Source organism: Aythya ferina, assembly GCF_964211825.1.
Source record: "Aythya ferina genome assembly, chromosome: 1".
NCBI lineage: Eukaryota > Metazoa > Chordata > Aves > Anseriformes > Anatidae > Aythya > Aythya ferina.
The window spans coordinates 96,143,454-96,168,429 of record NC_140296.1 but is presented as its reverse complement, the minus strand read 5'-3'; the positions used below and the strand labels follow the sequence as shown (position 1 = coordinate 96,168,429).

At 40.1% G+C, this 24,976-nt stretch overlaps 1 protein-coding gene and 1 long non-coding RNA gene across 2 annotated transcripts in view; one reads left to right on the top strand and one right to left on the bottom strand.

Annotated features, from left to right (window-relative positions):
• Window positions 1-15,420, bottom strand: part of RCAN1 (regulator of calcineurin 1) — a 40,892-nt gene extending 25,472 nt beyond the window's left edge. Inside the window, exon 1 of the mRNA XM_084521476.1 lies at window positions 15,138-15,420. Coding sequence (XP_084377602.1) covers window positions 15,138-15,362 — 225 coding nt within the window. The 5' untranslated portion in view covers window positions 15,363-15,420. The remainder of the gene's footprint in view (window positions 1-15,137) is intronic.
• On the top strand, window positions 13,234-17,464 carry LOC311437790. The gene is made up of 3 exons (XR_014693713.1): window positions 13,234-13,262; window positions 17,060-17,156; window positions 17,305-17,464. It is a non-coding gene; the product is annotated as an uncharacterized lncRNA (long non-coding RNA).
• Window positions 17,465-24,976: the final 7,512 nt, after the last annotated feature.

The window sequence follows — 24,976 nt, the reverse complement described above, 5'->3', positions numbered from 1 at the left end:
ACATGTAACCTCGTTTCCCATTTAGATGTGGGTTGCTGTGTCTGTGCAACAGGTTGGTTTTCCTCACCAGACATTCTCTACTGTGCAACGGGACAATCGATTACCCAGTTCCTCCCTTCCCAGACAGTCTGACACAGCGCTGCTCACATTGCTTCTGGCTTGCGTTTGACTTACAAATTTCATTTTTATGAGAACTTTACACTACTTGCTTCAGGCAGGTTTCATCGGACTTTCCATTAAGCCCTTCTTTGAAATTAGCAGAAATGTTTAGGCTCTAAGCTTGATTCATTTTTATCAGTTTTAGAAACACACGATACCACCCATCTAAATAAAAGTGCTATCAAAATAGGAATAATCTTATAGTGCTGGAAACTTACTTCCCTCTGAAAGTTAAACAATATTGAAATTTCAGCAGGATATTCAACATGGAGGTAAACTCCTCAGGTTTCTATACTGCTTTGAAATTCGTTGTTTACCTGCTTTCATAGTTCCCCAAACACTTTTATGGAAAATACAGCCATGAAGCCTTTTATCGGGCCAAGGAAGAAAGGCAGACAGCTCCCTTCAGGGTGCTGCCCTAAGCTATTCTTAGGCTGTTTGCTATTACTGCCACTCTCCAAGGTATTTCTGAGGAACTTCATTAAGTTACTGCAACAATAAAGTCCTAGTCAAAGGAAAGACTAGGATTGCGTACTTAGCATTTCAATAAATACAGAAATAAAGACATCTGTCCCATGTAAACAGTTAAGGCTTATCACTTTTTCCAGATGAATTGTTTTGATTGGAGTACTTGTGCAAAAAGCTTTTTTGGAGATGAAGTGTTTTATTGCACACAATTTGTGAGTGAAACCACCTAACATACTCATTCTTCATTAAATTGCTTTGTGCACAATTAATAGATACTCTTTTAGGAGTCACAGTTTCATAAATGCTATTTTTAAGCATGGGTCATTTCTCAAAGTCACTTAATTTTGACAGCCTCTAAAGAAAAGCACTACCTTGGTTGTTTGTAAAGCCAACCAGGAAAATTTTAGCTGACATTCAAAAGCTGTCAAGAACAGTAAGCCTACAAGCATTTCCAGTTCTGCATTATGCAACCTGAATGTTACAAAGTTTTTGTAGATTTAAATTCAAAATAATTACACAATCTTCAAATTAGACAATATGCAATGCAAAGTACTCACCAGAGCAGTCAGCACAATAAAGTGATACTTAAAACAAGCAGGAGGGATTAAACAATAATGAGCACAGATAGGGGTTGGAAAAAAGATGTGGGGGGAAAAAAAAATGTTAGCAGTTCTCTTAAGAAACCAGTGTCTTGTGAATTTAAAAGAAATACCACACTGTCAGCTGTAAGAAAGTCTGCCGCCTGTTCTAGGGCTCAGAAACTACTAGTTACATACCCTGGAAAGTTTTATACTGCAAGCTGATTTATCTTTAATGATTTCCCTTATAGGAGAGGGAGAAAAAAAAAACATCACACTGCTAAACCAGGGAAAATTCTTTTAAATTCCTCCACTGCGAGCTGTTTCACCTGTAACCACATAACAAGTGCAGGATGTAGCAATTACAGTAACTCCTTTTGTCTGAGATGGATGAAGCTCCAATAAAATAAATGCAATCAGATCTGTCTGTTCAGAAATAAGCTTTGGTGTTCCACATCCAGTCTATTAAAAAAAAAAAAAAAGAAAAAAGATTATCCTCTTCAAGAATGGAGAATTAGGATAACTTGGTTGGGTTGCCATGTTAAGCCTTTTATAGCACTTACTACCCAGTGGTCATACTTTGGTTTTAGATTTACAGTTCCAAGTACTATTTCCCCCAGATTCTCATGGGGTATCACACAAACTTCTCAGCCTTCTCTCCTACTAGGAGTGTCCAACTGCTCATGAAGAACATGGCTGACCTTCCAAGAAAAAAAATTATGATGATTACTCAGTGCTCTATCAAATCCTCAGTGCCACTCAGAGCAGGTTCTCCTGCTTGAGAGCTGTCCCAGTGATCGGGGGCCTGAAAGGGACCCAGGATCCTTTCCTGACACAATCTGGGCTTAGGGGCTACGTTAGCACAAGCCAATGAGAGTTTAAGTACTTGTACTACATCGTGCGCTGAAGTTTTGCAGCTGTTTTTTGTTTTTCTTTTACTTGGCTTTCAGGAGATCCTTTATCTCCTTTTTAAAGCACAGATTTACTGTAAAAATAGTTGGGCAACATTTAAGGATTAAGTGACAGAGCAACTACACTCCTAACAATTATGGTTAAACCATAGGTCTCAAACTGAGCTTCTGGAATTTAAATTAGGCTTACTCTGTGAAAGACAGACATGGAAGCAAAGACAGCACAGACTCACAAACTTAAGTAACTTCTGTTTTTCAATTTATGATTAGCCACTACAGGATCAGATGTTAACTCTTACATTGTCTGGTTCTTCTATGATCTCAGATTTGTATTTAAGTGATGTTAAATTGTACTTTTTAAAGCATCATAAACTTTATGCTTCTTTACGTAGCATGGCAATTAAGAGACCAAATCTACTACAAATAGCTTCAATAGCTGACTAACTGTGGGAAAGAACTCCCCACCACCAAAACAGATACCAGTGTTGTCATCAGCTTCCCAGACCAAAGGACATTCAACAGCATCAATTCAGGTCCCTGCCACATCATCTGAGGTTCTTCACAGTCTCTGCATTGAAAGTTACAGCTGGGTTTGACTGTTCGCGACTCCCATTTACTTCCTACACCAACTTTGTCTGTGAGAATCTATAATGTGATGGTCCCTGAAATATTTTTAATTACACAAACTCCACTTTTTAAATAAAAAGCTAGTTCAGAACATTTTCAGAGATAAATACTTCAAAATTAATATGGCATTATATTATACCTAAACTTTTGCATATTATGGAAAGGAAAAATGGATTCTCATCAGTATTTAAGAATCTTACACAGAATTTTATACTATTCCATCCCCTTTGACTAGCAAATATATATATCTTATCTTTTATGCCTTAAATGCACCTTCAGGACTGCATCATCTAAGGGGTCAGAGGATTATTGTAGTAGTAAGAAGATAATTTTCAGGTAGCAAATTGAAGTTAGCTGTCATTTGGAGCATTTCTGTTTATACAAGTATTCTTTGCTGCCTGTTGTCAGTCATCATTCTGATACACTTAACATACCTTATATTTACAATTCTGTCACTTTCACGTGCCAGATTTTACCTAAGTAACAACTTATGCTTTAAAAGACTAATACTGTTAACAGGTGAAGCTAAATCTATATGTTACCTTGAATTCAAGATTTTTTTTTTTTTTAAGTGTTCAGTGTTATTTTAGTCACTTATTTCTGTCTTAAGCTGTCACTTCCAACAAGTAAAAACAGGTTTTGTCCCATAAAATCTTTTTTCCCCCCGAAGTTATCTCCCCTCCACTCCCCAGTTATGTGAGCTCTGTAATACTCCCTGAAGACCATAATCTTGATTATATTTAATAAAGTTAAGCAGAGAAGTCTCATTAACATTAAAAAAGATGTAACTTCCATGCCAAAACTACTACTTGAATTAGGAGGAAGGTAGGGGGAAGAAGAGGACTAAACCATATGAAAACAGCATGGATTCTAGGGCTTTAAGGACTTTAACTGAAAGACAGCAGTATTTGTTTAACTTAAAGATGAAAGATATTATCAAAGCCAAGTACAAGTTATGTATTCTACAGCATTCATCTGCCCACTCTTTTACTATGTTCTCTGTGAACAAGGGAAAAATAAGAGTCAGGGGAAAAAGGTTATACTCAGGAGTCTTTAGAAAACCACAGAGCTGTTGAGAAGCAGGCTGCTATTTTGTGAACTTTGAAGAATGAAATTTTCCACTGGAGTCAGGGAAGGAAGAATGGAAGATGGTTTCAAAATATTTTTAAAGAATGTTCTGGGTGGGTAGCAGAAGAACAATACAATTGCAATTAGCGATTGTATTTCTAAGAACACACTAAGCGTACCCAGAAGTTTCAAAAGCATTTTTAAAATATTCTGATAAAGATAACAGAACGAGCCACAGAAGAGGCTGGATTTTTATCTTAAATCAAATGCATTTTTGGTAAGCTTAGTGTCTAATATTCTGATTTTCTCAGACATGTTAAGTTAGTGACATGCTACAGAGTGTGATAAGTTATATAACCTGTATTTCTGAACATACTGAATGTCGATTACAGCTTTTTACCAGCCAAATAGCCTGTCTGCAAAGCTTGTGAAGCTTCCTATGTAACTAACCCTTTTACTGCAGCAGGCATATGGTAGCAACACAAGGGCTGTATTACTTCAACTGTTTATGGAAATATCTTGGCAATAAGAACATGCAAAATACCTTCAACCATCTGACCTAACCTTTCATGCCTCATGGTAATTTTGCTATTGAAACACTACTGGTAACAAAAAACCACTGCCATTTAAAGCTTTTGCAGTGCCTAACAATAGAGCTTTTAGGATGTTACTTTTGTTTTTATGGGAAACACACACCTGCTTTAGATGAAGGGGGAAAAGACTTATCGGAAAATAACTCCTGAAACCGTTTTGACTTCCTGAATATTCAAGGCCACAGCTTTTGTTTATAAATTTCTGCTTCAAATAACATTGCTAAAAACAAATACAGTTCATGCATTTCAGAAGACTGCTTCCCCTGTAGCTTTGGAAGTATGTAGCTTTCACTTTTTCTCAGCAGGGGAGATGAAAACTTCAACGTTGTACTCCAGTATTGATAAGAGCACAGTTTTTTATTTTGGCAGCTTCCCAAGGAAGAAACAAGAGACATAGTTGCATCTCAAGTAGTTAATTAGGGAACAATTTCTCCCCCAAACATCTCCTGTCAAGAATTAATGCACTTAATCTGCTATCGACTAGGTTACTAATATCGCTTTTAAAACTTGCTTGACATATACCAAAGAAACTCAAAATTTGTTTGAGGTTATTACACACCTCTCAGGAAAATGACCTTCTCCCACACTCGATTTCTCAAGTGGAAAGTATCTGACTCCCGATGCAAAGACTATCTATTCATGCCTAATAGGTGGGCTCTGTTTAGTGTCGTTAAATTATATGTTGTAACGAGGCGTGAACACATGGCTAACAGCATTTTTAACAGTCAGAAGTCACAATGATTTAACCTAGTCTCTGATCCGATTATTCTTTTGGTTATACAACCCCAGGCAAGAGTTATTCATACTTTCCACTGCCTGCAACAGCAGCTGTTTCACTATCACCCTGGAGCCTCAGGAAAATTCAAGCCCTTAATCACTATTTCCATTAGCCAACAGATCTTTGCTATCAGCTTGAAGTGATACGGCCGAAGTGCCAAGAAGTCTAACTACAGGAAATTGATTAAAAAACTATCCTGCAAAGAAGCAGCCACATACATCAGAAGTTGGACAAACACCACTAAATGGGTTCCCATTGATTCCTTCAAGCATACACAAGCCATGCACACAAGCTTTGTGCACATTCCTTCAAGTATGTACGTCCCCCTTGATGTGAGAATACTTTGCATCTTTAATAAGATCCCAATCTGCAGGATGTACATATTCTAATTCTTACCTCATCTTTTCTTTCTTTGCATGTTTCATTTCACCCTGCTCCCCAAACTGGGCAAACCAGTCTACCACATGCATATTCCCACTTTAGACAACAAGAAGCCTCAGCTTTCTGCAGCAATGGGCAACTCACTGCTGCAAAGCCACCAGTCCTGAACAAATTATCAAATTTCTCTCATAGATGGAAGTTGTTCATTAATACAATTCATAACAACAACTACACTTGCTGGGTTGCCCTCCTTTTCTTATTCTCACAGAATGGTTTGAGTTGGAAGGGACCTTAAAGATTGTTCCAACCCCCCTGCCATGGGCAGGGACACCTCCCACCAGACCAGGTTGCCCAGAGCCCCATCCAGCCTGGCCTTGAACACTTCCAGGGATGGGGCCTTGATAAATTATCTCACAAATGTCTTTTATTTAACCATATGGATTATGAACAGCTTCTTCACCTACAAAATCAGAAACAGGATAAAACCAATTTCTTATAACAATACAACTTGAGTCTACTGGCAGTTCACCAGCCCTGTTACATTAGCTTCCTATCTCTACAGAGAACGGAAACAGTACCTCTATGAAAGAAAAAAAGAACAATTTTCCATGCCTTTCAGCCAGTATTTGTTTGGAAAGCAGCCCAATCTTTAGAAGTACTTTGCATCCAGACAGTCCCTTGTTTTGAAAGCAAGTCCAAGCCTTCCCAGAAGCTTCCAGAATATTTTCTTTCATTGATGAAATAGAGAAGTGATTCTTTTACTCGCCTGTACAGCATTTAAAAAGGTATTTCTTGTCAAAGTCTGACTGTTCTAAGGATACCAAGATTATCATCATTAAGCATGTGATGCACATACACAAATAAATCCAGTGACCAAACAATACTTATCTCGCCATTATCTCTGCACAAAGCTAACATCCAATCCAGCGCAGCTATTTGCATCTGAAATACAGGACGCACACCCATTACAGCATTAAGCTTTTATGATAGTTTCTATGTATACCTCAGGAGAGCTCTCTGCAGCTTCTCAATAGGCCAACTACAATGTAGCTTTCAAGACAGAAGTGCCAAAAGCACCTTAATTTTCTCCTTGCCAGTCTTCTGCCAAATGACTCAAGTTTATCCAGTCAAACACCCTTCAGCCACGCTGAATACAGATAGGAAAAAGTAATCACAGTACTCTTAACTCTGACTTCATTCTCTTAATAGGGCAGTTTGGTCACAGTTACCCCTCCTAAAACCACAGCTTCATCAGAACGATACATTGCCTCACTGTTTCTAGTGGCTTTTGTACTTCTGTAATATCTTTTGTACTTCAGGAACAAGAAGCAACTGAAATCCAACTCATGAGGTTTGCAATGTACTCAGCTCAGTAGCTAGGAGTATGTTCTCCTTCCAGGAAGTCTGCCAACATCAAAATAACTCCAGAAAAGAAAACCTCAAAAAAGGAAAAACAATTACCTGTGTCCGATCCAATTTTAGCTTCTGAACTATCTGAGAATCTACAAAGTGAAGTTTATCTTAGACAATGAGAATATTTTTTAAAATAAATGAAATCCAGTGCACACACTAAGTATCAATAGCTCTGCTTTTATGAGTGGTACCAGTAATAAGTAACTCATGTAGTTAATAAAATAAGAAGAAAGCCCTCCTAGTTATCTCTGGCTGTAACAACTGCTTGCAGGAAGAGAAAGAAGGTGTAAGAGCAGGTAAATATCAACATCTCACACTTAATCATTGCCACAGCAAGTCACAAACTTTGGGGATCAAGATATACCCTAATCACAGTGCTCAACGGCACCCATGAATCTGTAACACCCCTTTCTTAATATTAGGCTTCTGGCTTCCCTAACATACTAGGGTAATGAGATCCCCAGTTTAATTATGCATTACACACACACACACAAAGCTGTATTTGAGACCCCATTCCCAACTTCAGGTTCACTGAAGACAGCTGGATATTTCAGCTTCACTAATGTATTTCCAGCATATGTTCTACACTGGAAATATTCCACAGGGTGGCTCACTCCCACACCTCCCCTCTCTCATGGAAACAAGAAGCCTTTACCCTTCAAACTCCGGTTGTAGAATTTGATGGAGCCCACGTCTTCTTTTTTTTAAACAAGCCTGCAAATCCTTCAGGAATACCAAGTTACAATAACTAATACTGCATGAATGATCTCTATAGACTTAAAAAAAAAAAAAAAAATACAGTTTCCATTGGGGGTGGGGGCACATTCTGGCTATCTCAATGGAAAAACCTGTAACTAATTACAAAGCCATTCCTAGTTGCTTCAGGCCAGAGGTGTCTAGAAAGCTTCTGTCACAGACAAAGCGAAGTCCTTGTGCTACTGACAGGAGTCTCAGCTGGGTCCATCTCTGAGGTACTACTATCATCAGTTGCATCAAGTCTTGAGGGGAGGAAAAAAAAAAAAAAAAAAAACAACGCAACAACCCAGAATCTCCACATCATGGTTTTCAGACTTGTGTTTCATCAATCTGAAGTCTCACTGAAAAATAGGACTTTTATATTTTTATAAAGTAATCCACAGAAAACATTAACAAGCTTCACAAACTGTTCTTTCACATTCAGTTTTACTTGACACATTGGTGTCAAACAGCTCATGGATTTTTTTTTTTTTTTTTTTTTTTAAATCAGAAGATGCAGTAATGGCAACAATTTTTTTTTCCCCCCTCACTAACTTGAGCAGCATCTCCACGTAAAGCTTAAAGTATGGAAACACTCTTTACACCTGGTAGTGCTTAGAGCAAGAGTTAAAAATCAAACCAATCCCACCTGAAGCTACCTAGCATCCCAGTTGCCTGTTAGAACACAAATTTAAAAATATAAAAACAACGCATGCACATGAGGATCTACAATATTTTTTCACTATAATAAACAATACAACATTATTTCTATTATGTGCTATATATGAGTTTAACAGTGTACCTGTTTTCAAATATTTTACTCATTTTTTCATTTTCAGTTCTGACACTAACTTATGACCCTAAAAGACCAATATTAGACAAAAAATAGACATTTACAAACATTTTTAATCAGAATGTGACCAACTGAACAACCATTTTCACTGACAAACTACTGGAGGCCTAAGCTTTCTCTAGGACTGCTGTCAAAAAAAAAAAATCTTTTATTACCATTTTAAACCTATTTTGCATAGGACAGTTTGGCCATTACCAATTAACATAACCATTAATGCTTACACCAGCAAATATTATAATGTCAAGAGGTTTTTGTAGTGAGTTTTGAGTTTGCATCACATCTAAATTCTGTAGTTATTTTTACATGGGCACATCTGTGCTGGTATTTCTGGAGAACGGACCTTAATTTGTTCCTGAAAGACACAGATAACAAAGAACATAAGGAAATGTCCTCCACAGCATTTTAATGTACACTGGACTTGTTGGTATGACTAGAGCACAGTGATTTAAACCAGACAAAGCTCTTCCAAATTTCCATGAGATTCTCCAGGGAAATTAAAGCTTTTAAGCTTGTATCACAAATTTTTCCTAGTCTTTTTTAATGACCTGGGGTTAATGATTAGAGTATTAGATCATACAGGAATATTTTTTTCTTTATTACCTACAACACCTATGCTATTAATGGCCATTTTACAATATTTATTTTTACTTTGCGAAAGTATTTTTAAGCTACTTAACAGCCATCTCAGGCAGCATTACTGAAACTGTTTCCATTTATAGCCAAACATGCCAAATCTGAATGTTGCTTACCCTTATTTTCACCCTGTATGTATGACTTTCCTTAACATATTATATAAGCGACATACTTCCCATTCTTCAAGCAAACAGTGCAAATCCTTTTATATGTAGAAATAAAATGGATGATCTCTGTACTTTAAGGACTTAACTAGTACCAGGACTTTGGATGTAGAAGTAAGTATTTTATGCTTTCCACGTGACCTAGAAGACCTACAGAATGTTCCCAGTGTGATATAGAACTGAGACTGCTCCCAAATCCCTCCTCTCAAGACCATGACACAGAAAGCTGCAGCACAAAGGCTTTCTTGTTAGTAACTCACTTATGTTAAAAACTTTGACTTGTATTCACGTATGATGCACTCAGAGATGCCTTGAGGACAAAAACCTACAGAAATGAAAATAATTCTTCCTCCTCCTGTGAAATCACCCTTTCTGCTGTTTCATGGCTTTATCTGAACTTTCACAAGAAAGATAAGTATGGAAGGAAGCCACCCAAATTGCTGTTCAATGCCTCAAAGTCCAAGTCTATGAAAAAAGCAGTCAAGGACTGCTTGAGCAAACTTCTTTATGCTGTATAGTCTCTTCAGACCCTTCTATGCCAGCTGAAGATGAAGAGTACTCAGCTCAAAAGGTGATTTATTCAAATAGTCTTTGTGATGACAAAGAAAGCAACATCCCACATGAGCACTGGGAAGAGCAACTAGAAAACCTTCTCTGGGCTCACAGGCCAGAAAAAGCTACTCAAGTGGGAAGACCGAAGACATCAGCCTTAAACGAAACAGACACACTGAATATTCCACTTCTTCATGACTGTTGCTAAAGTTTCCATACAGACCATGCATTTAGTATAAAATGTTCATATTATGAATAAAGTATGCCAGCTTTTTAGACACAGTTTTTCCAAAGACCCTCAGGAGCTGTGGAGGTGAGACATCCCAATGACTCTCAGGAGTTCACGTTTGTCCTCAGATGCCAAGATATGAACAAGTTCTGCCTATGCACTTAGCTGACTGGATGCATCCCAGAAGCCATAAAACTGCATTAGCATGGTATTATGCTCCACTGTAACATCAGAAATTATTATGTCAGCCATAGCACTACAGTTATATGGTCTCCAGACTGCAAGTCACTCAAAAGTCTGCCTTAACCTGTTAACAGCTGCAGAAGGAACCTCTATCATCTCAATGTACAACAGCTAAATAACTTTGAAAATTTAATTTTACTGCAAGAATTTTCATACTGGAAGGTTTGTTTTTTTTTTTTTTTTTTTTTTGAACCATCCTTAGCCATTTCACTGTTCAATGTAAAAACAGGCCATTGGGATAGGATTTTGAACAACAATCTTAACCCTCAGCTTTTTGTGGAAAGCAACAAAATAGATTTATAAACATTGTCACAAAAGTGATTTGAGGAAAAGCACCAGCACAGGAAGAATGAAAGACTTCAAAAACACACACAAAAGTACGGATTTCATACAGTTCCCATTAAGGGAACATTTCACCAAAACCAGTGCTGTAGTCACAAAAATATAAGCTTTTTTTTTTTTTTTTTTAAATGTGACCTAAGAGGATTGACAAACTTTAAGTAAAAGGATTAATGAGGCATGTGACTGAGACAGGAAGAGATTACCAGAAAACCCAAGCACTATTCTGTAAGGAAGGTTTTGTGAATACTCCTGAGAAATTTGACCAACTTCCTGTAAAGCAGAAGTAATTCTTTAAGTATTTAATACAAAATACATTCAACATCTCATGATTATTTCAGTAGGCTGAAAGTCAATTAAAAGTTTCCAGAGGCATGGCTCATTTAACAATGAGTTTATTTTCAGATCAATTCACAAACAAGTTTTTCCATATTAAACCTATACAAAGCTAAAGGAAGACTAGACTTTTAAGGCTATGATAATCATTAACAAGATGCAATATATCTGCCATTGCTGCTTTTACTCTTGGTTATACTACCGCAGAGAATTCTGACCTTTTCAGGCCTTATCTTCAAACACAACTATGATTTATTTAAAATAATCAGGCGCTGTTTCACAGCCAGTTCTACCCGTGCTCGCCACTGGAGGTTACATGAGGACTCAGATGTGCTCTCCTAGGGTAGCAGGAGACCAGCTCCCTCCTACTAATGCACTGGAAAGCAATCAAGCTAAGTTCCTTTAAAAAAAAATCAGCTTTCAGGGAAGTTTTCTCTAGCAAGCTCTGGAGAAAAACTATTATTGCGATTTAACAGCCTGTTATCTATGAATGCGGGTTTTCCATTAATTAAGGGAAACCTGCTACATTCATTACTTAGCAATAACTTGGGAGATTTAGTAGACTAAGGCAATTATAGGTACCTTAAAGTAATGCAAGGAGTTCAACCCGCCCTAAGGAAAACAGCTGTATCCAAAGTCTGTCCCTGCCCCATTAAAAATGCCACAATACAACCCACCAAAACTAGTTCCTCAGTAGCCCAAAGCTGAGTTCTTTCTAGAAACTTTACATTCCTCTTTTAATCCCCTCAAATTAAATGAGTGATACTTGTCTACAATTAAGCTGAAATGGAAACCTGACAGTGCAGACCCAGGTAACCTACTTAGCAAGAGACTACTGGGGCATAAATGAAGTTATTTAGCCCCCCGGTGGCCGTGCACTGAAGTTTAAAATCATCAGTGAAGTATGCCACATCCCTCCAGGATTACAAGACACAAGCAAGCTATTACCTTCTGCACTTGCTATTTCTCAGTGGAAGTCCTATTAAAACACCCAAGTGTCCTCCACTGACACACACACAAAAAAGAAAGACAAAAAAATTGAATACCAGCTGAGGAAGATGGAAATGGGAAAATTAAAAAAAATGCTTGCTCTGGTAATTAGCTACTGACACTTTTAAATGAGTACACAGGCTCATTTAAAAATCAGTAATAGTACAGTTACAACAGATCAAACTCGTCTACATATTACATGAATAAATATCACTTTAAGAAAAAATACAATTGCTCAAGCATAAAGTTAACATTAAAACTGCTGAAAAGCCAAGGGAAGGAGTACAAGACACTTCAGGAAGTCAGAATAGAATTTGTTTCTGAGGTAATTAGCCAACCTGAAGATCAGATGAAGTGTTTTTACTTCAGATCATTTACCATACACATCTGTGAAGGCAGAGGTAAGGGGATACAGAGTCTATAGGAATTTCTTCAACTGGGAGTTAGAAAAAGCCTGAGAGTACGTATTTCAGCATTCTAGGGAAGATTTTGGAAGTGATACTTAAATACCTCATGGATGGCTTTCCAAAAAGTCAGATAGTTTCTTCTCTGCTGTATTCACATAAGAAAGAATCACTTACTAGTACTATTACCTTACCTGAGAAGATGGTATATTTTAAAAGAGATTTATATCAAAACCAATAAAAAAACAAAATCAGATTTCAACTGAAAAAAAAAAGAAAGAGCAAAGACATACAACCAACATTTCCAAGTCTTAAAATTCTGTACTTTCACCTTTGTTGTGCCACTCTTATCATTAAAAAAAAAAAAAATAGATTTCACTGTTGAGTGTTTATTTCAATACTTTTCTGACCAGAGGAACTGTGAAACTTCAACATGGCAAGAACACCAAAAGAGAAAACCCACAAATATAAATAAAATACCCTGGCCCATTGACGCATTCTGAGAGCAAATCACTGATTTTAGGGAACCTGCTCCAAGCATTCTAACTTCTAAAAACATCTCTGCCTGAACAGTTTGGTGGCAACTGTAACCTAAGGAAATGCTGTAGCCACAGCCCTACCTCACCCCTAGCTGAGGAGGAAGGAGTTTGACACAAGCAGGAATCACTGACTAGGGAGGGCAAAATGGAAATAGTTGGCAGCCGTCTCCTATCTCACCTTTGATTGGATCAGCCCTCCTCAAATAGGGCAATCCAGGATTACAAAGGGGCCTACCAAAGAGAAGAGAAAACTCAACTCTGCAGAAAAGGTATTTTAAGACTGTTGTATACACCTTATTTCTTACCTTTTTACTCTCAAAAACACACTCATCAAAAGTAATAGATTATTTATAAAAATAATGTCTATATTTTGCTATATTTTACAATACCTTTACTCATTCCTTTATGACAGAATAAATTAAATGCAATTGCTTGCAAGTCCTTTAAGAGCAAATTTGACTTTTCTGTAAACTAAGTTTTCTTAAAAATAGCTCCTTAAGTATAGTATGGTTATCATCTTATAATTTGTTGCAGATACTAAATCAAAATCACCTTCATTTTCTTGGGTACCAGAATTACTAACTCCTAATGTAAAACTGGATGCATGCACACAAGGTGCATTTTAATACAACCTTACTCTTCCCATATTAACTAACAGCAGCACAATGAATCCACCTTTCACCAATCCAAGCAGACTAGGATCCCAGCCTTAGTGCCTCATGTCACCTCTTCTCTTCAGTGAATCACTTCAGTGGCAGAGGTCCAGTTTGCCAAGAGAGAACTGTTCTTTAATCTATTAGAAGTCTGTGTACACCTACCAACTGCCTCAATGTTCTTTATAAAACTTCCAGAAAGATTCCTCTTCCCTGTTGGGCACAAACACCATATTAATTCAGGTTCAAAATAAAATTAAATCCCTAAGGCAGAGAAGAATTAAGAGCAACAGCTATGCTGCAGTAACCATGCATACTGTCATCCCTGTTTAAGGCAAGACAGTTTATTTACACCAAGACAATTAATTAAAACAATAGGAAATAAACTTGCAATTAATCTGCATTCCTACCTGCTGCAACTCTTAGCAAGGAAAAAATAAGTAGAATGAATAAGAAAAAAAAGATTGTCATTTCAGTAATGCATAAGACTTGGTTCTGATCTAAGCTTAGTATGTGGAGACTGAGAGCCTTTGGAATTAAAACAGAAAGACGGAAAAATGGCTTAAGTGTTTAGACACTTCCCAATCTTCTGTGTAATCGTGCATTTATGTATGTGCATATGTGTTTTCAAAATACACCCTTTCAGGTTATAGAATTCACCTACGAAAAATACTATTACCACCAGCAACTGAAGATACTGGAACTGATTACGTTTTGCTAAGTACATTTGGAGTGAACTTGAATTAGAGAGGGTAAATCCCTGTGAAGGTGCCATTCCCTTCCTAGCAGCAGGTGCCCTGCGTGATACAGGATTACACTGCTGTTAAAAGTTACATAATTTTAGAAAGTAATAGAGATAGTGCAGCTATATTGTACTCCAACCTCCAGCTCATTTTTAATGCATTGCAACTGTTTGTAGCCTTCAGCTGTTGGACCTCTGCTGTATCTACTCTAAATTGTTTTTCACAGAGACAGCCGATTATTGTAATAGGATTTTAAACCAGTACGCTTATTGCCTAATTTTTCAAGTAGGTTTCATTTTGAATTTTTTTAAGAAATGAGCGTCTCTTTCAGTATCAAAGGAAGTAGGAGCTTGATGGCAAAAAGGAGTGTAAAAATAAGAGAGAGAAATGCTGGCTTCACTCATTCTTTAATTCTGGGCAGCGGTGCCACAGGTAAGGGGAGGCAAGCTCGACTTGAATTCAAGTTCCATCAGGAAAGCCAGGGACGAGGTGAGCAGCAATCCTGAAGCATTTATATCAATTTATTAGACCTGGATGTCTCAGGCAGCGTGTGACATCCCTCCGACACCTGCTGTCACCCTGCCCTGCCCTGTCAGAGCAGCGTGCAGCCCTTTTAAGCCCAGCCGGGCACCACAGCCCCACTCAGCTTCCCAGCCGCTCCCTCCCCCTGCCCTCAGGGCAGCCCCACGCCCCTCGGGCTGCCTCCCCCGTCCCTCCCCGCTCCCCCCCGGGGCGGCGCGGCCCTCACCCGGCACGGCCCCTCCTGGAAGACGCGCGGGTCGAGGTTGCAGGCGATGGTGGCGGTGGGCAGGTCCGCCAGCGCCTCCGCCTCCATCGCGCCGTCCACCAAGCTCCAGGCCGCCTCGGCCGGCAGCGCCTCCTCTTCCTCCTCCTCCTCCTCCTCCTCTTCGTCTCCTTCCCGGGGCGACGGCTCCGCTGAGCCCCTCCCGCCGCCACCGCTGCCGCTCTCCATGGCCGGCGGCGAGCGGAGCCCCCGCTGCGGGGCGGAGCGCGGCTGAGGCGGCGGCCGTTGGTCCCCCCCCCGCGGCCGTTTAACCGTCGCCTTCCTGCCCCCCCCCGCCCCGCGCGCAAGCCCTATAGGCGGCGGGTGCTGCCGCAACAGGTGGCCCGCGGCAGCGCGGCGCTGCCCGGCGCCATCTTGAGTGAGGGCAGCGCCGCCCTGAGGGGCGTTAAATGGGAATAAAAAAGGGGTGGTTTAGGAAGACACCGCTCAGTGCCTCGTGTTTCTCTTGTCTGTCCCCAGAACTGCCTGATGTAGCTCTTGATGTTCTGCAAAGGGTTTCATAGTGCTGCAGAGTCAAGGGGAATAAAAAGCCTGTTGGGAGAGTTGTGTCGTGTGGTGTTTTTGTCGCTTCTCCCTTACCTTGGACCTGAAGGAGGCATATTCTTAAAGCCTTTCTTTTTTTTTTTCCTAGTGATGAAAGTCTATAAGGGACAGCTGCACCTTTCTTAGCTAAGCTCAAGGAGCTGCTCGTGTCAGACATTCTGCAGATGCCAAAAGCTTAACTATTTGTGCTGAGCTGCTTAGTCCAATGTAACCAACCTACACAAACACTTTTCTTACATACATGTATATACAGCAACGCATTTTAGTGTAAGACCTTAGAGTGAACTTCATATGACATGCTTTTTTTTTTTTTTATATATATATGAAGTTACTGTGATATTCATGTATCAACCCCAAATATCCTATCCTTGTAGAAGAGTAGCACAGAAGAGTTAAAGGTAATAAGGAGTGAAAAGGTGTTGGATGATAGCTGGCAAAATTCTAACTCAGTCTTCGACCTTCACAGGGCTGAGTAAGAAAGCAGGAGGTCTGAAAGTGGGAAGTGCAATCCCTCCAAAAGCTGTTTTCTCACCAAGACCAAAAGAGGGCTACCACAAGAACACCACTTTTAGCAAGCTGAGGTGCTAATCCTATTCTCATGTTCAATTTCCAAGAAACTTCTCACAGACGTGAGTGAGGAGGCACCTGTCATTTATATTACATCTCAGTCCCAGGACTTAGAAAGCAGTATGTCATCACACACTGATCTTGTCAGCTGGCATCATCTATCCAGAGGCTCAAAAAAAACCTGTTTCAATTCAGGATGTCTGGTGTTCTAGATTGCAATTTAAACTGTATCTTTGCACATAACACGTGTTAGCATGCACTTGGAAAAAAATTACTGTGCCACGCACAGGGCTGGATTTTGTAACTAGGCTATAAACATATTGATACAGACTACAATGGGTCACTTGTTGAGCAACATTTATTAATGATTTAAAATATGGTATGGTAAATATTTTTAATGATGTTCAAAGTAACATATTTTTACTGATCTTTTCTTCCAAAATGCAGCAATATTTTGGTGGTGTAAAGAACCTCTGAAGAAACAATTTTGAGGGTTGAAAATTATGTGCTACCTACTAATTTGCATTGTGCAAAGTTTACAGCAGAGACAACAACCCCTGTACTTGAGATAACTACTGTTATCTTTAGTTAGCATTGCTGACTTTTTTTTCCCAACAGATCAAGGACTTTAAAATGACAAATTACTGGTCGCAGTCAATTTTAATGAGATCTTGCAGGATACAACAAGGCAAAAAATACCAGGCAAAGAGATACTCATTTGCCTTCTCCCTCCCTCCTACATTTTTTTTTTTCAGACTCTGTAATCTGTCTGTTGTAATCCATTCAAGCCTTTCTCAGAGAGAGACGCATCTTACGTACAGCATATTTTCGTGACTGGTTGCTCTAAGTCATGTAAGTCTGTTTATATTTTCACAAACATCCAAACAAATGGTATCTTATAGAAAAGTTCACGTATATGAACTTGCTGAAACATTTTAGAGCTAACATTTCAACCTTTAGATAAGCTAATATAATTTTAAATCTTATTCTATGCTCTCAGATTTGCTTCCTGATGTGAGTAGTGATAGCTTCTCAAAGGAGCAAGTATCTGCACTCTCTGTTTCAAGAGTCCTAGCCCTCTACAGAAACCTCATCTGAGGAACCTGAACAAAAATCTTCTGTTATAAGTATTTAAAAGCTCTCACAGAAGAAGCAAAACCTTCCAGCAACAAATTCCTGTGATTGCCGCTTGCCATTTTACTGTTATGAAAGCCATTCAAAATCCTAAAACTGGCCACTACTGGTCTAATGGCATAAACCACCACCAGCTGGTAATTGCAACCAGGTGTCAGATTTGTGGATGAAAATAAGTCATTAATTATATTTGTATCATAATAACACCCAAAGCTCAACTGAGATCACTATCACGTTGTTCCAAGCACTGCAGTCTGAGGACCTATCTGCCCAAAGAGATGAAAAGTTCAGGCAGACAATTCAGAGAAAGCAAGCATTGCTGGCATTCTAGAAATACAGCAAACACCAATATGAAGTGACCACCACCACCGCCCAGGCATTGTGAACCCCACCGCCAGTTGTGAACTTCAGAAGAAAAATTAAACCTCACTCTCCCTAATCCTAATGTTTAATGATGGATTCCTCCCCTCTTTCTGTTAGGTGTGAAGAGAATGCAATATATGCTTTTGACTAAAAGATTTGGTAAGCCAAGAGAAATTAGATCTTAACCACAATGCTCAATCCTGAGAATGGAGCACATATTTAATGTGACTGACAGTGATTAACAGTAGTGATTTCTTTACATACAGGAAAAAAAAAAAAAAAAAAAAAAAAAAAAAAAAAGGTTCCTGGAACAAATCACTAAATATCACTAAATATACACTTGAACAGTGCTGTTCAGGTGTTTTAAACAACGCACACTACCATCTAGTGGTAGAAAGAGAGGCACAAAACATCTCAAAAGGGCTATTTTTATTACATGTATCTGCATAATGAAATCCTCACTTCTCAAGTGAACAGAAGTTATCTAACCAGCATGAAAAAAAAAGAAAAAAGAAAATATAGAGAATGTTTGAAGGACTGAACATGCGGCTTGTGGGTGACTTTACTTCCTGAAAACTAATGCAAACTACTGGCTTGTTTAATATTCCGCAGAGCAGATTTTCAGTGCACCTATTGAGCAGCTGCATATAGACAGGTGTAGTTAGCAGTTTAAACACATGGTATTGGTGTCAGTGACAGTACATTGGAAGACTTAGATTTATTTTTCCTGGATAGAAGCCTATTCACAACATGATACTGCAATCATTCATTGGCTGTAGACTTTAAAAATGGTATGCATGTCTAATATATGCATATATATTCAACATTAATTTTGGCTATCAATAACACAGTTTTATTTTCATTAAAATGTTTTTTATTACTCCCATATACTGCAAGTATCCTGAAAGTAAAAGCCAGTATCCTCAATTTCTTGCTTACATTGACGTTAAAAAACTTGTACTACCAGCTATTTGCTCATGTTTGTTTTTGAAAATCTCGACTTCTTAAACCTTGTCCAAATAACCCCCTAGATTTACAAAAATAAATGTCCAATGTGTCTAGAGACTTCAAAGCGCAAATCAACCCAGTCATCCTGATTGAATATAAAACATGGTCAAAAGAACCTGATCCATATTCGCAATTTGCCCACAGTCAAGGATGACACACCAGTGTATGGTATTTATATATTTACTTAATTTCCCTTGTTAGATCATATGAACTTCATAAAAGCTCAACTGATCCAACAACACTGACTTGTGGGGGTCTTCTTTATCAGTGAGGTTGGAGGAAGGGGTTCTCAATCCCTCATACCTGAGGTGTACCCGTCACTTTTCAGTCCGTTTGATCCAAATCCAGTTCGTTTGTCAGAAGGGAAATGCCCATCGCTGCTTCCTCCCCACAGCTAGAAGGATCTTACACTCATTGGCAGCTCCTTCACAAACTGCTCCACGAGCTTTACCTCCCGCATTTCCTGCAGCCCTCTTGGAGCCCATGTTCTTTAGGAGGTTTTGCTAAAATCCACCTCAGTGAAGTCTCCAATTTACTTCTTTCAAGCGCTCGTTATCTGCTGAGCAGCCCCTCTCAGTTACTTTCTTATATATAGACATGTTCCCCTTCAAACAGCCTCCCACAGACAGAGTGAGATCTGAGCCTCGTTAAAGCAAGCCAGTTATGTTAAAGTGAACATATAAAGCACACAAACCCTCACTGCTTTTGCTTTAAGTTCAGCTTGAGCAAACCATATGCCCCAAGGAGAAAGTAGATGTAAAGAAAGTTCCCTTATATAACAATTTGTTCTGATGTTAAATGCTGTTGGAGGTATGTTTAATTTCTAGCTTAAACTTGCCTGATTCTCCCTTATAACCACTTGTTCTTGCTATGTTTTTCTTTGCTGAAATAAAAACCTCTCCCAGTACTTGGTGTTTTATATTGGAGTCCCTCCTCACTATTCTTCTTGCTCAGCTAAGCAGATCCAGCCCTGCAAATCTCTCAGGAGGTAGAACTCCTTTTGGGGTTGCCGAAGGGGTTTCACGCCTGGTCCGTGGTGCTCCTCAGCGTGCTCCCTTTCCTTCCCTTGACTTGGAAAAGGATCCCCTTTTCCAGAGCATCAGGCCATGAGGGTCTGGATGCCATCAGTGCTGCTTGCAAAGCTCCTGACACTAGCCTGCAGTGTCTGAATCTGGCTCTCGTAGAAAAACATCTTTAACAACACAACCTAGGGAGTTATTTCTGACAGTACGTTAGTTCACTGCGTTCACCAGTAACTTTTAAGCACCAAAGTAGGTAACAACACACCATCCAGTTTTATTTTTTCTTCTTTAACTTGTGCAGACTGATCTTCTTCAGGTTGAAACCACAGTAGTGAGAATAAGAAAGCAGGGACACAGCCTCCCTGTCCCACGTTGTGTAATGTTTTTTATAGAACACTGTGTAATGTTATTTTAATGTTTTTATTTTCCTTCTGCCTGAAAGAGAAGCAGAATCAGCTGGAGTGTTTTTCAGTCCCACTAGTGTTTGAAAGAGTAGGAATTGTCCCAGGGCAGAGAAAAAAACATACAAATAAAGTGTCATTAGATAAGATAAATGAAGTGAAACTAAGGCTTCTTTACCTTGATGTTGGGGGGAGGCTATGAACAAATCCGCAGTGCAGGAGGTAAGGCTTGTTAGGGAGCCTTTGAAGCCGTAGGTAATGCAAAGCGCATTCAACTGATTCAGATCAGTTGCTTTGTTAAATGTCTATCAGCACGATCTCTTCTCTTTCACACATATCTCCCTCTTCTCCCCTGGTTCGTTATGCTCCCTTCCTGCCACCCTTCCTCGGTGAGACAGTGAGGTGCCTGGATTTGCACCGTGCCTGGCACAGATCGACTCCCAAGGTCGCTGCCACCTTTGGGTGTGCCCCAGATCTAACAATGGTGCGCTCTTCGTTATACTATCGCAGCAGGTTACCCTGTACCTCTTACTGATTTTTGAACTGTGCTCCGGTAAGTCAACTCCCAAATTAGGTAGAAAAGAGCAATACATTGTAGAGGTAAATGAGCCATTTATTTCAGGAGCAATCGGTAATAAGAAGCCTGGTTACTGATTTACTGCAGAGCTCGGTTACAAGTGCTGTAGAACAAATGGGTTTTGTGGGGAAGCACTTCTGAAAAGGAACAATAAATACAATACAATAACAACAAAACTTGTATCAAATATTTTAGCAGAAAGAGTGAGGTTCAGTCCCTAATTTGGGGAAAACAAGAAAAAGAAAAAGAAAAAAAGAAAAAGAAGAGAATGATTGTGGCAAAACTACTGCATGCAAATAAAATGGATATTAGTGAAAAATGGACTGGGACTCATACAGAGCAAACTGTGTGTAATTCTGCCCCAAGGCAGATTGTGCATGTCTTTTTCTATGATTTTCTACCCTTTATTATGGCTTTTAGGGGATTAAATGCCCAAACCAGCTTCACTAAACATTCCTTTAAAATAAATAAATAAATAATAATAATTAAAAAGCTGCATAGATGTCATGGGAATTCCACTTTGGAATGAAGCAGAAGAAAAATAAGACCTCTGGAGATCACCTGTTCTTCTCACTACAAGGTTGCAAAAGCAAAAAAAATCTTTCCTGATTATATGAAAAAATATTTTCAAGGCTATCAGAGTGCATAAAAACGTTTCTGAAAATTCTGCTGAAGTGAAAGCTATACGTTAATTTGTAGAGAGCTACATATAGATGAGACGTGTTTTTCTAATGAATAGAGTAATTTAACAGTAAGTGTAACAGTCAATGTGCAATTACTGTTCACTAATCATGATAAGTGTCTCTCTCAATTGCACATGTAACTTACTTTTATATCAGCTTGGTATTTTGTAATATTCTGTTTTATTCGCAAATCTATAAATACTCTAAAACCTATTATTATTAAAAAAAAAAAAAAAAATCTCAGATTTGCAAAGAAGGAACCCATTAAAGGCCAAATGCAAGTGGAAATTGTGCAGAATGTGATCCTATTTTACATGGGGAAAAAAGCTGCTAAGAGCCATAAAAGGTTAACTGAAATTTAAAACACAAGAAAGAGTATGAAAAGATCAAATGAATCATGATTAGGGATTACATTCTAAGAAATTATTCCAAGACACTTTGGTCATAATAAAAAAGGAAACTATAGAATAAGTAACAGGTTAATGTAATACGAATGAAAGTAGTAGAAAGGTCAAGAGATTCTAGATAGGTTATTAATAGTGAAGGAGGACTTTAGAAGAAACTTTGAGTTAAGTGTTCTGATGGATCTGGTTAGGGCTTCATATACCATTTCATAAAGCAGGACAGTGTGAGAAAAGTAACATTTATAACAGAAACCTTAGGAACACCACATGTAGTTTATTCATGTTCAGTTCATCACTTTGGAAAACTCACACCCCAAATCCAGTGCCACAGTCAGTGCGTCAGAAAACAGGAGGAACGATGCGGGTGACAATAATGAAATCACAGTTACTTAATAAGACCCAGATCCTCACAAAGACTCTTAGCTTTAAACATTTCTCTAATCCTATTGAATCACGTGCAAATCGTGACGGTCCTTTAAATAGTGGTGTGTGCATGCCCTAAGTAATGGCACATGAGGCCGGGCATGGCCATGGCTGAAAGGCATTTGGAAGTGAGGAGGGAGAAGGAGTTCAGTGAAATAAGTTTGCCTGGGGTTTCCCAAACAAAACATGGGCAGAGGCCCCACGTAGCCCAGAATGAGAGCAGGTCCAGGGTTTGCTCAAGGCATGCTGTCAGCAGCAAGGTGAGGGTTCAGCTGGCCTCGCTGCTTGTTTTGTGGCAATATTAGCAGCAGGCTGCCTCTGCCCCTGCATGTAGGCTGTCCCCCCTGCACGTATAAATACCCAGCTCCTTCCCCAGCAGGCTGCGGGTAAGCAGCTGGGGAGGGAGCCGATCGCCCCTAAGCAGCTTAGGGCCGGGAAGCTCAGAGCATGCAGATGGCATCCCCCCAGCACACACCATGCCGCTGCCATTTCCAGAGAGGTGTCTCCCACTCTGAATTTTGCTGGGGCAGACGGAGCAGCCCGCCAAGCACAAAGCAGCAGAGAGCTCCATCAGCTTCTGGACAAAAGCTTAAGGAACCAGTGTCAGAAAGAACAGAGAAACATAAATGGATTTTGAAAGCGCTAAAAATCATCGTCTTCCAATACCATTTTTAACACCCCATTTCTGGACTCACCTGTATTTCCCACCGAGTGCAGTGCAACATTGGTTACTCAGCATCTGGCAGAAATGAGCAGAATCCAAATCCTCTGTGCAGACAGGTTTTGCCCTGGGGATGCACATCTTCCCTTGTGAAACGTGGTACATGTGGACGAGCCCACCCGGCAAAACAGCACAACCCCAGCCAGAGCCAGCAGTGAAAACAGGCAGAGCAGGCTGCTGTGTGAGCAAAAACGCCTTGCTGGCTCCGTTACCCCAGTTCTCTGCTCATTGTGTTAGGGTGAACCATTAAATATCTGGCAGTTGTGTATTTGGCAGCTCCCTTGTAATGCAAAAGGCATTTTTTTCCCTTTAGGCTGCAAAACGGTAACCTGGATCCGCAACTCACTGTACATTCAGGGAAGGAGAGGAAGTGACAATAATCAAGTAGAGCCTAATTGATAACCCCCAGGGATGCAACGTGTTCACCAACAGGCTGTAAAGGGATCTTGGTGCTGTCCACTAATGTCTGACATATGCGATATTTAATTGCCTGCACTCAGCTTTTAGGTGAAGAAGGTGTGCAGTAATCCTTGCCGGAGCTGAACCGAGAAAATAATATTTATTAGCTGGGGGCCTGGTTTAGAAACAGATGGGACATAAAGAGCTTGAAGACAGCGTAAAGGAGTGTGAAGCGGGGGAGATTAATTGTTAAGTAATTGTTGAGTAATTGAGAGGGGAAGTGTTGGATGCATAGAGCACAGGGCAACAGAGATCTGAAGCTCCGGGGCTTCGCTGGGACAGAGCTATTTTTCATGGCATATTTCCAAAAGTGCCACCTGGCTGCCTCTTCTCTGAGCTATGCCCACCTCATCCCTCTTTACCCTGTCCCCTGACTCTTCCTATTTCATCTCTCTTGCTGGCACATGGAAGTCATGGCATAAGCAGAGCAGGCAGCAGTAAGCAACTCCTGAGGCAGGAATTATCACTGACAGATTTTTTTTTTTTTTATTTTTGCTGCCATTGAAATCCTTATTTTATTTTGCACTTAGAGCCACAGAGCAGGTGACAGACAAAACCAGCGGACTGGTGTTGTCCAGGGATTGAGTACTGGGGAGAGACACTCACTGCTCACGTAGCTCCATCAGACAGCATGATGATGCAAGTCCCATGTCAGGCTCATACCTTAACGAAAACTGAAACTGAGACCAGCAGAGGGATGTGGAGAAGTGATGCAGATCCAGGCACGGGATTATCTGGGTAGCGATAGAGATGACTGAGATGTGTCAGTCTCTGTTCATGTCAGGGAAGTGAAATAATTGCCTTATTATGGGTCCAGCTGCAAGACGCCCATTGCCAAAGGCCAGGCTTTCATTCCGAAATGCCCAAACCTCCAAGAAGCACCCCCTCCGATCGCGGCTGCCCAGCAAGCCAGTCTGTATCTCCCCATTCTTTTGTCTGGCTGGGAAATCGCCACTGGGCCGGCATAGCTTCTATGTAAAACAGTTGCAGGAGTATTTATTCATTTACCTGCTTGCTTATTTTTATCAGAACAAGCATTTATTTGACTGAATTATTTATTTCACAGCGTTGCCCACCTCCTGTCGGCTGCATCTTCTGTGTGCCGACTCCAAAATCCCGCCTTCAGCCCCACGCCATGGTTTTGGATACACGTACATAGAAGCTCGTTTTTTAAAGATGCTACCTTAATCTTTTCTGCTAACTTTCCCATCCCCTCTTTTCTCTACCAGTAGCAAAGGAGGGATGTTTTCAGCTCACCGAGCACCACTAGCCACTCCTCGAGGGCGACAAGCTGCCCGCCCCCCCAGCTGTGGGCTCTATGCCCGGGATGGGGTCGGGGCGGCTTTGGGGCGGCGGCCAGCAGCGCTGCCCCGTGTCCCCCCCGCATCCCCGGAGCGTTTCAGCGGGGCGGGCAGGGCTGAAAGCCGGGGGAGGAGCGCACACACCTGCGGCTGCCGCCCCCTGGCCGCCCCCGGGG